Source organism: Ursus maritimus, unplaced genomic scaffold, assembly GCF_017311325.1.
Source record: "Ursus maritimus isolate PB19 unplaced genomic scaffold, ASM1731132v1 scaffold_12, whole genome shotgun sequence".
Lineage (NCBI taxonomy): Eukaryota > Metazoa > Chordata > Mammalia > Carnivora > Ursidae > Ursus > Ursus maritimus.
The window spans coordinates 70,374,187-70,384,989 of record NW_024423564.1 but is presented as its reverse complement, the minus strand read 5'-3'; the positions used below and the strand labels follow the sequence as shown (position 1 = coordinate 70,384,989).

The window sequence follows — 10,803 nt, the reverse complement described above, 5'->3', positions numbered from 1 at the left end:
GGGCATGGCCTTGGACAGACAGCCGTGGATGGGTCTGTCTGTCCCCCCGGCCCTTTCGAATCTCCTCCTGGGATTTAGAGAAGTCCAGCCAGAAAAGCGGCAGTTTTAACCAACAGCGCAGAGGCTTTTTTTTGTTTGTTTGTTTTCCATAAGACCATTACCCTAGAGGACTTGACTATTTGTGTAGCAAACAGCCTCCTACGTCAGAGTACTGATTTCGAGCAGGAAGTTGGTAGCTCACGTCTGAGGTTAAAATCATGAACCTCATTTTTTGGCGTGGATTGCAGAAAGAAGCCTACTCACTTTCAAGTCATTCCACATATGTGATCGGGCCTCTGCGGAGATACTGGCTGATACCAGTTTGTACATGAGAACACAGTTCTACCCAACAGAAACGGGATCTTTCTGTCAGAAGTTCTGTTAGTGCCTGTAATAGTTAGGGTCCTCCGGGCCAGTATATATTTGTTATATTTATATGTATAAAGAGATTTGTTATAAGGAATTGGCTCACATGACTTTGGAGGCTGGCATGTCCCAAGATCTGCAGGGTTAGTCAGCAAGCTGCAGACGCAGGGGAGCCAATGGCGTAGTTCCAGGCTTGAGACCCAGGAAGAATCAGTATTTCCATTGGAGTCTGAAGATAGGGGGAAAAAAAAAGTCGATGTCCCAGGCTGAAGACTGTCAGGCAGGAAGAATTCTCTCCTACTAGGGGGAGGGTTGCTTTTTGGTTCTATTCAGGCCTTCAACCGATTGGATGGGGCCCACCCATAATAGGGAGAGCAATCTACTTTATTCATTCTACCAATTTAAATGTTAATCTCATCTCAAAACACCCTCACAGGAACGGAATAATGTTTGACCAAATGTCTGGGCACCCTGTAGCCTCGTCAAGTTGATATATAAATTTAACTGTCACAATTAATGGGTGAAATTTTTTGTTTGCTTTTGTACAGTTCTTAAATAAAAGTTTGATATTTGTTGTGTGGCATGATGAATGAGCAGTTGTGGGGAGAGGCTTTGCACTGGTAATAGGAAAACACCTTATGGGACTGGTTTTTGAACAGCCTTGAACCTACCCAAGCAAGCTTTAACCACAGTTAGAAATAAAGCCACAGTTTTATTTCTGATCTGCCTTCTCGGTATTTCATTTATATCAATTCATAAGCAATAGTGTATGTGGGGGTGTATTTATATTTTACTCATTCATACTCCGTTTCAAACATACTTTCCTGAGTGTCTTAATCTTAAAACGAATTCCCATTGTTCGCACTGGCTGCACCCAAGAGAATTTACCAGCAGGAAAGAGAACTGGTATTTGTGGAAGCAGAAGCTTTAACTCATTTAATCCTTTAAACAATTCTGCCAGGGATTTTAAGGCGAAGGAAAATGGTGCTCCAAATGGCTAGGCGGTAGAACTGGGATTATAAATCTAGTTTATCTAGCTCTGAAGATAATATTCTTTGCTCTTTGCACTGAAATACTGTGCAGATATGAGAATATTCTATTAGACTTCTTCTTCTTCTTTTGTTTTAAGTAAAACTTGAAAAAAAAAAAACCCCTCATCCTGGCTATACCTTGGAAGTCTTATTGTGCCGGCTTGATGAAAGGACGGTCAGGTTTATCCGGGTAGGACCCGGAAAATCCCTGTGCAGGAGCGTTGGGAGACCCAGGGGCAGCTCCTCATACAGGGAACGTTTAGATTCTCTGGCAAACGGATTGGGTTGGTTGATCTTTAATCTCCCTTCTAGTTCTACAATCCTTTAACTTTAAATTACAAACCTCGAGTAAAGCGCGGGACTCAAGACTTCACGGGATATCTACAGGACCGTCAAATGCCACCAACTCAAAGCAAAGAAGAAACTGAGTTTACGATCCCTTGGAGGTCGTGCAGGTTAGCTCTACGTATTCTACTACTGGCCACACCGGTGGCCCCCGCACGTTGGGCTTTTAATGCGTGAACGTGGAAGGAAATCCGAGGACCTTGGAAGGGAACTCAGTCTCCGCCGCTCAGTTCTAAACTTCGCAAATTCCTTCTCGGACTCTATGCGCTTCCTCAGGACTACAACTCCCAGCAGGCCTTGCACGAGGCCAAAGCTTATTGGCGAACCAGCCTGGGTTTCTTGCGTTGTGGCAGCCAGTACAGCCAGTGGGAAGGAAGGGTCTCCCTTAGGAACCAATCCTGGAGAGGTAGGGCGGGTCCTCTCTGGGTTCCGGCTCCGGCTCCTCCCGCGGCCCACCGAGGCGGTGCTGTCCCTGACGGAGCGGCGGGAGCGAGGTGGGTCCGGGTTGGGCCCGAGGTCGCGGGGGGAGGCGGACGCGGCTTCGCGGGTAACTCTGAGCACGGCCCCCTCCCTTCCTCCGGGGAGTTAGAGGCCGTGGCTTTGCTCCTTGGACCCGGTGGGGAGCAAATGAGACCCGGTGGTCCCCTCGCCCCGACCCCTGGCCCGCGCGGCCGGGCGGCTGCCCCAGCCCCTCCCCACAGGCCCTCCTGTTGGCCTTTCAGTCCAGCACCCCCAGCGCCGACCACACTTTGGGGGCCAGCCCCTCCCCCTCTCCCACCCCGCCCTCACAAGCCGTCCGGCTTCTCAAAACCCAGACCTATGCTCTAGGACGCGCGTATCCTCGACTTCGCCATAGGCTTCTCCCCGCTGCTCACAACCCAGCCTCTCGGGCCCCGGTCTCCTGACACCTTTGATTGCAGCCTGTGCCTCCTCTCCCCTGCCCCTCTCCCCCGGACCCTCTGACCCCTTTGGCCCCCCTCTTGTCTGACCCGTTATGCAGCCACCCGGTAGAGTTCCCTGTTCTTCAACACCTTGTCCCTGGTCTTTTTAAGCTCCTCTCTCCGCATCAGCCCCCACCCCTACCCCTTGACTTGACCCTAAAGACCCCGAACTTTGGCTCTTCATACGACTTTTCAGGTTGGCCTCTTCACTTTAACCCAGGCCCTTGACCTTCAGCATCCGTGATCACCAGCCCTATCTTCTTGGCTCTTCCTTCTTAGCCCTGGCCGCTTCTCCATGCCCCAGTTCCTTCCACCCTGGGTCCTGTACCTCTGAGCCTCATGGGAAGGCAAGCCGGATGGGCCCTTCTCTCCCAAATCTTTCCAATGTGCATCTGTACTTGACCTGCCACTGTGTTCTAGGTACATAGTAGGCTCCCCATCTCTCCAAGTTCCAATCTTGCTCACCCATCTTGCAAGTCCTAACTCAGATACCGCCTTTTCCATGCTCCCTGATCTCTTCAGGGAGACAGGCCTGTGTCATCTGAACTCCCTTGGGCACTGTTCTTATGCCTTCGTCCTTCCCTTCCCGCTGCCCCTGCCCCCCAGGCTCCCATCTCCCTTCCCCCCTCCTTCCCTCTTTTCCTCCCTCCTTCTCTCCAGTACTAGTGTCGTGCCTGAAAGCACTGGCTTTGGAGTGGAGGGCATAGGTCCCAGCTCTGCCACTCACTTGCTGTGTGCCCTGGGGCAAGTTACAGTTTCTCTGAGCCTCAGTTTCCTCATCTCTAAAACAAGCTGTGAAAATGAAATGACATGATTTGCATATAGTGTTCAGTCCAGGGCTTAGCACTTAGTATGAGCTTCAGAAATGTTTATGATTGTCAGTTCCTGTATGGTATGCCAGCTGCTGTGCGAGGCATTGAGGAGTGGATACACAGGTGACTATGGCACAGTTCCTGACCCCCCAGAACTGAACCCTCTGCACTGCATGCCAGTTTCTGGAGTTCATGGCCTATTTCCCTGTGCTGTGCCATCAACCGAGGGTAGTAACCATAGTCCTAAATCTTTTTGCTCTTATTTTGATCCAGCCTTCAGTCCTGAGTAGAAGCACAGCCTGGTCTATTGCAGGTTCTTAGAATAGAGGATTGGATGTGCGTGGGGGCCAGGTAGCCCCCTGCATGGAGGGAGGAACTGGAGTCCTAGGTGGGGTGGGCAGGGCTGGGGACTGAATTCGGATCATATCCATTGACTCATACATTGAGAAAACATTTGAGCAGTGCCTCATGCTGGGGAGAGATTGCCAAAATGACCCAGTCTCTGCCCTCAAATTGCTTATAACCTGCTAGTGGAAACAGATATGTTAAAAGATCATTGCAAATCAGTGTAAAAGCAAGAGTGCACAAGCTTCTATGGGTGTGTGAAGGTGGAAGAGTAGGCAGATTTCTGGGGAACGGTGGGTGAGACAGACACACGTAAGCATGACATGGGTTCTGGACGCAGGCCCGGCCTTCACTCAGCTCCTTCCACGACTTGATTAAGGATCTACGCTATGTGACTGTCACTACTTGAGGAGTTTGGGTTACACTAGAGAACAAAGACCCTGCCCCTCGTGGTACTTAGTTTTAGCAGGGGAGGCAGACACTACGTAAGAGACATAAGAAATAAATAGAATGTTAGCAGGTGAGAAGTGCTGTGGGGTATGGGGACTGGGAGTGTGGGAATGGGGTTGTGATTTTTAAAAGGATTGTCAGGAAACAGTAAGTATCAGGGAATAAATTGTTTCTAATGTTTACTTGCATTTTTGAGAGTGAAACAAGCCTCCTTCACATCTCTTAACTAGATTCTTCAAGAAACACTCTCTAACAGGGATTGGTAAACTGTAGTTCACCTCTCTTTGTCTTAAATAAAGTTTTATTGGAACACAGCCACGCTTGTTCCTTTATGTATTATCTGTGGCTGCTTTTATGATACGAGAGCAGAGTTGAGTGGTTGCAACAGAGATCCTATGGTCCCAAATATTTACTAAATATTTACTGTCTGGCTCTTTCCAGAAAAATTTACTGGCCTCCACTCGAAGATTTGAGGCTCTGTCTGTATCTCACTTTTTAGATTATATAGAACCTCATACCATTTTTTTTCTTGTACTGTTTTTTATTTTTTTATTTTATTTTTTTTTAAAGATATTATTTATTTATTTGACACAGAGAGAGACAGCCAGCGAGAGAGGGAACACAAGCAGGGGGAGTGGGAGAGGAAGAAGCAGGCTCATAGCGGAGGAGCCTGATGTGGGGCTCGATCCTATAACGCCAGGATCACACCCTGAGCGGGAGGCAGACGCTTAACCGCTGTGCCACCCAGGCGCCCCCTCTTGTACTGTTTTTTTAATTAAAAATTTTTTTTTCTTTCCTAACAAGATCACATAAGGAATCTTATTTCACTCTTGTAATCTGTGCCGGGCTGGGATACAGTGTCCTCCACCATGGTCGTGGTAGCTGTCATTGCGGCGTCACTCGTGCCCGCCACACAGCACCCTGAGCACACTGGAGGCATCCCCCCGCCGGGGTTCTGCAGTATAGGCGGGTGTCATGGTGTTAGCGATGTGGAAGTTGAGGCTCAGAGGGCTTGAATAATTTGCACAGTTCTGCAGTGTGTGTCACCGTCGGGATCCAGCCCTAAATGGAGTCAGTGTCCCTTCCATGACTGCTGTTGTGTGTTCAGAGACACTTGCTGACTTGAAGGAATTCTGTCATTTTCTCCCCCCGCTGTCCTGTCACAGCCTGTGCTTCTGCCCCTCGTCCCTTGCTCGTGTCACTGCACGGTGTCTGCACCAGCCCGCTGGGCCTTCCGAAGTGCCACTAGTGCTTTAGGGCCCAGAGGAAGCACCACACTCGGCAGAAGTACTTGTCCCCTCGTTGCCTGTCCCGGGCTGTAGGAATTCAGAGTCTGTGTAGCCCAGCGAGCATTTGTCGATGTTTGCCTAAGTTGGCAGTGTGTATGTGTAGCTGTGTGCGTGGGAGAGAGTGTGGTTTGTGTCTGTGTGTCTCTGTAGGGGCATGTGAGTGTGTGGGGGCTGTGTATGTGTGTGTGATTTTGTGTGGGGTGCGAATACGGCTGTGTGTGTGATTGTGTAGCTACATACGTGGCTATATGTTTGGGAGGGCCGTGTGTGTGTATGTGGTGTGTGTGGCTGTGTGTAGTTATAGGTGTGTGCGAGTGTGTGTCATGCGTGTCTGTGTCTGTGTGTGGCTATGTATGTGTGACTGTGGTATGTGAGTACAGCTGTGTGTTTGGTGTGAGTGTGTGTGCGTGTGTGTGTGACATGGTGTCTGTGGTATTGGAGAGTGGAAGTGGACATTGACCAGTCACAGAGGCCAGGCCCTGCGGTAGGTCTCGGAGGGCCCCGACGTTCACCCTTAGTCGCTAGGCCAGGCCCTGGTCTGGGGAAGGGAAGGCTGTTGGAACATTTAAGAGAATTCACGGCTGGGCCTTTAAACAACTGGCAGAGCCTCCAGAATGAGAGGTTCTGTTCATTTTGAAAGCAGGCAAATGGATACTTTTAAGGAAGCTTTTTCAAAAGAGATTAAACGCAAAAGGAGTTTCCGTTAGCTTGGAGTTAGGCAGGGAAATGGAATCGTCCCCAACTGGAAGCTCCTTCACCTGCACACGGATTAGGGTCTAGCTGTCATTGCTTAGTGGCATTAAGAAGAGTGACATTATTCACATGGCACAACCAGCTGTTGGGAGTGGACAAGAGTGATGCCTTCTTTTCACTCCCATGGGTACCTTTAAATATCTGTGGCAGTTGGTCACTTGAGAGTTGTTAAGTAAAGGCATTCTCTCTAAGTATTCCCGTTAGTTAAGGTTATTTCTGATGGATGGTTGCATGGGGAAGGTGTACGCCCCTTCGGCCAGAACCAGGGTTCCCTGTGGTCGAGCCTGACCCCAGGAATAAAGATGTTGGCCATTTGTGTCATTCTCAGGGTTCAGAAATGGGCAGTGAGAAGGAGCAGAGTCCAGAGCAGCACCTGCCCGAGGAAGGGGAATGGGGGAAGCCCTGGAGAGCGGATGACTCAGAGGGTTTTCAGATCCCAGATGGGGAGAAAGAGCACGGGCAAGAGAGCCCAAAAGAGGGTCCGCAAGAGATCCATCCCAAAAAGCCATGGCAGAAAGTCACTGTCCCCGCTGGAGAGCCCGGGGGCCCCGTGGCTCACCCGAGGCCCGAGACCGATGAGAAGCCCTTCATCTGTGCCCAGTGTGGGAAAACCTTCAATAACACCTCCAACCTGAGAACACACCAGCGCATCCACACCGGCGAGAAGCCTTACAAGTGCTCGGAATGCGGCAAGAGCTTCTCGAGAAGCTCCAACCGCATCCGGCACGAGCGGATCCACCTGGAAGAGAAGCACTACAAATGTCCCAAGTGTCAGGAGAGCTTTCGGCGGCGCTCGGACCTCACCACGCACCAGCAAGACCACCTGGGCAAGCGGCCGTACCGCTGTGACATCTGTGGCAAGAGCTTCAGCCAGAGCGCCACGCTGGCCGTGCACCGCCGGACCCACCTGGAGCCCGCGCCCTACATCTGCTGTGAGTGCGGGAAGAGCTTCAGCAACAGCTCCAGCTTCGGTGTGCACCACCGCACGCACACAGGCGAGAGGCCCTACGAGTGCGCCGAGTGCGGGCGGACCTTCAGCGACATCTCCAACTTTGGAGCACACCAGAGGACCCACAGAGGGGAGAAGCCCTACTGGTGCACTCTGTGCGGGAAACACTTCTCCCGGAGCTCAAACCTCATCCGCCACCAGAAAACGCACATGGGAGAGCAGGCTGGGAAAGACTCCAGCTGAAGGACAATGAGGGACAGAGGCGGAGAGACCCAGCCTAGCGTAGGAACATCTGTAGGATCTGCTGCCGCCCCCTCGACCTCAAGCCCCTCATCCCACTTGGGAGGATGGTTTCCTGTTGCCTCTGAAGCCAGGATCTCCGGGAAGTCCCGAGAAGGGACTCGAGTAAAAATCCTTGCTGCTTTCCAGGCCAATTTCTTGCCTTGGAAAGTTTGGGGGATCCAGTCTTGGCTTCATGTCCTTGGGATGAAGCAGAAGTAGGGTAGGCTTAGCACATGCTCGTGTCATTAGGGCCACCATCCCCTGGCCTTTGAGGAAGTACCTGTGAGGTGGGCATCACTGTCTGAAGGTCCTCCAAATCGTATATGAACTGCTTAGGGCATACTGTGGGGGCCGTCGGTTCCCATCTGCTGTGCCCTGCCTGTGCTGGGAGGAGCGGCCTTCCCAATGGAAGGGGCCTCCTTGGCCTGGAGAAGAGGTCTGGTCCTGCCTTAGGAACGAAAGGGAAGCCCTCAGGGAGCCACGATCCAGGGACCTTCACAGTCCCCATGTTTGTGACTTGTTCCCCCCCTCCCCCGCATCTGTTCCCAGAGTGATTAGCAGTAAAATCCTTCAATGAAAAGGACCTGTGTACTTATTTGGGGCATCAAGGAAGTGGGAGCTGGGGAGCTGGTCGCCCTGCAGCCTCTCTGGAAGGGGGCTGAATCCCAGGAAGGAGAATGGGTGGCTGCTCTGAAAAGCAGAGGAAAGCAGGCTGAGTCTCTGGGGCCTTTGAGGAGGAAGACAAGAGGAAAGGAAGGGACACTAACCGAGCATCCACATCTGCTCTAGATTCTACAGGTGTCATTGACATCTTTGTCTCCGTGAGCGGGCACAGCAGCCCTCAAGGGAATCAGAGGAGGACACAGTGAGAAGTCAAGTCATGCAGCAGGGGTGTGGTGGAGCCAGAGTTCACACTTGGGCCTCCCTCGATTCTGAGCTGATGCTCTTCCCATTGGTTGCACCCAGTGGCTTCGGAAGGGGGAGCCACTTAGGGGCTGGCCTGGGACCAAGTGAGTCCCTGGAAGTGGGAGCTGGGATGGCCTCTGGATGTGGCCCTGGACCATTTGCTCCGTGGGAAGTCAGTGCCGCGTCTGAGAAGCTTTTCTCCTTTAGATTCCTGATTGACACTTGTGCTTTGGAAAAATGATCGTGTCAGGGAGTAGGGGGTGAGGGCTGGGACGAACCCATAATGGGAGTCTTTGCCTTTAGTGGCAATAATTTAGTGCCCAGGGCTGGGACAGCTTGGCAGGGGTCCTTCCAGCTTCCTGCCCTCCTGGTTTAGGCCTGGCTGCACGTGCAGATTTCAGTGTTTTCCGCCGGGCAGTTTAATGTTCACCCAGATTTCCTCCCTACAAATACAGAAGACCCTTCTCTACATCTCTTGCCAATCAGGTTGTGCTCTTCCAGAGTGAGGGGCCTTCTTCATTGTAGCTAATTGCCAGAATATGATTCTGACACCACCCATAACCTAACCTATCATATGGGATCCTGCCACCCACCCAGGGAGGGATGTGCTAGGAGCTTCATACACATCATGTTGCATTCTCACGTAAGCCGGGAAGTAAGAATTACCCCCATAGGACAGTTGGAGAAACAGGCTGACAGAAAGCGACTTACCCGAGATTACTTGGCAAGTAAATGGCAGGGTCAGGAACTGAACCTATTTCTGCCTAAATCCAAAGCCTGTATTTTTTCCAGCTATCAAAGACTTCCCAAACAATTCCTTGACATATGTAGGACACTGCAGTTTACAAAGCACTTTTTTAAAAAGCTTTTATTTTAATGACCCGGTGCTCATCACAAGTGCACTCCTTAATCTCCTTAACCTGCTTCATCCACCCCCCACCCCGCCACCTCCCCTCCGGTTTGTTGTCTGTAGTTAAGAGTCTCTTTCTTGCTTTGCCTCTCTCTTTTCTTTCCCCTTTGCTCGTCTGTTTTGTTTCTTAAATTCCACATATGAGTGAAATCGTGGTATTTGTCTTTCTCCGACTGACTTATTTCCCTTAGCGTTATACTCTCTAGCTCCATCCATGTTGTTGCATATGGCAAGATTTCGTTCTTTTTTATGGCTGAATAATATTCCATTGTATATATACACCACATCTTTATCCATTCATCAATTGATGGGCACGTGGGCTGTTTCCATAATTTGGCTATTGTAGATAATGCTGCTATAAACATAGGGGTGCCTGTATCCCTTTGAATTAATGTTTCTGGATTCTACAAAGCACTTTTATACATACACATTTTCCTGCTCCTTGAAAAACTGCATACAGATATTTTAAACATATAGTGACCCAAACTTGCCTGTATGAATTGGCACACTCCCTAATAGTTAAAGTTGCCATCAGACACCACTGAGCACCAGTTCTCATGCATCTATTATCTCTGAACTCCATAATTATCCTGTAAGGTGGTAGTGTCCCCATTTTTGAGAGAAGACAAATCTGAGAGGTTCAGTGACCTAACCCAATGGTTAAGCTGGGATTCAAATCGGGTATGTGGGACTCCAAGGCCACAATCTTCATTATACCCAATACCAAGTTAGGCCTACTAGTCCCCTCTCTGGGGAGCTTGATATTATCCTTCCAGACCTGGAGCCTTAGTGACAATTGCTGTGACTTTCTGGGAGTCTCTGCTGCCAGGAAGACCCAGGACCAATGTACTAGGGACTTGTTTGATCTCGGGACATGACTTGCTGGCCCATCTGACTTGCCCCTTTTTGATCCAAGTTCATAGGCTAGGGTTTCTATGTTGGTCCAGACCTTTGAGTCCCGACTAGTCCACTTAGTCACTCTCTGACTTCCTTTTTTGTTAACCTCCCTAATTTCCTCTTTCATTCTCTTCGTCTTCTTAGGGCAGGAGATTGGCACGCAAACCCAGAGGCGCAGTGCAGGATGATAGGTGTCATTACGGTTGTACCCAGGGTGCTCAGGGAGCCCAGGGGAGGGCCCTAAACTGGCCTGTACTGGACACTGGGGTCCAAAACTGAATAAGACAGTCCTTCCTGCAGGACACTCTGAAGAAGACAAACTCCTCAGAACCGGGTGTTGGAAGAACACAGCTGGGAATGGCTAACTCTTTGCAGGGAAGGAGAAGGTGAGACGACGATTGAGCCTGGTCTTGAGTGAGTAGGTGCTTAGTAGGCAAAGAAGAAGAAGATTATTTCAGATGGGAGGGAAGGCTTGGTGTTTTAAGGAA

At 50.4% G+C, this 10,803-nt stretch overlaps 1 protein-coding gene across 1 annotated transcript; it reads left to right on the top strand.

Moving 5' to 3' along the window:
- The first annotated feature begins 2,147 nt into the window (after positions 1–2,147).
- ZNF691 (zinc finger protein 691) lies at positions 2,148–8,182 on the top strand. The gene is made up of 2 exons (XM_008699339.2): positions 2,148–2,275; positions 6,700–8,182. Exon 2 carries the CDS (start codon positions 6,709–6,711, stop codon positions 7,561–7,563), a length of 855 nt encoding a protein of 284 aa, XP_008697561.2. The 5' UTR covers positions 2,148–2,275; positions 6,700–6,708; the 3' UTR covers positions 7,564–8,182.
- Positions 8,183–10,803: the final 2,621 nt, after the last annotated feature.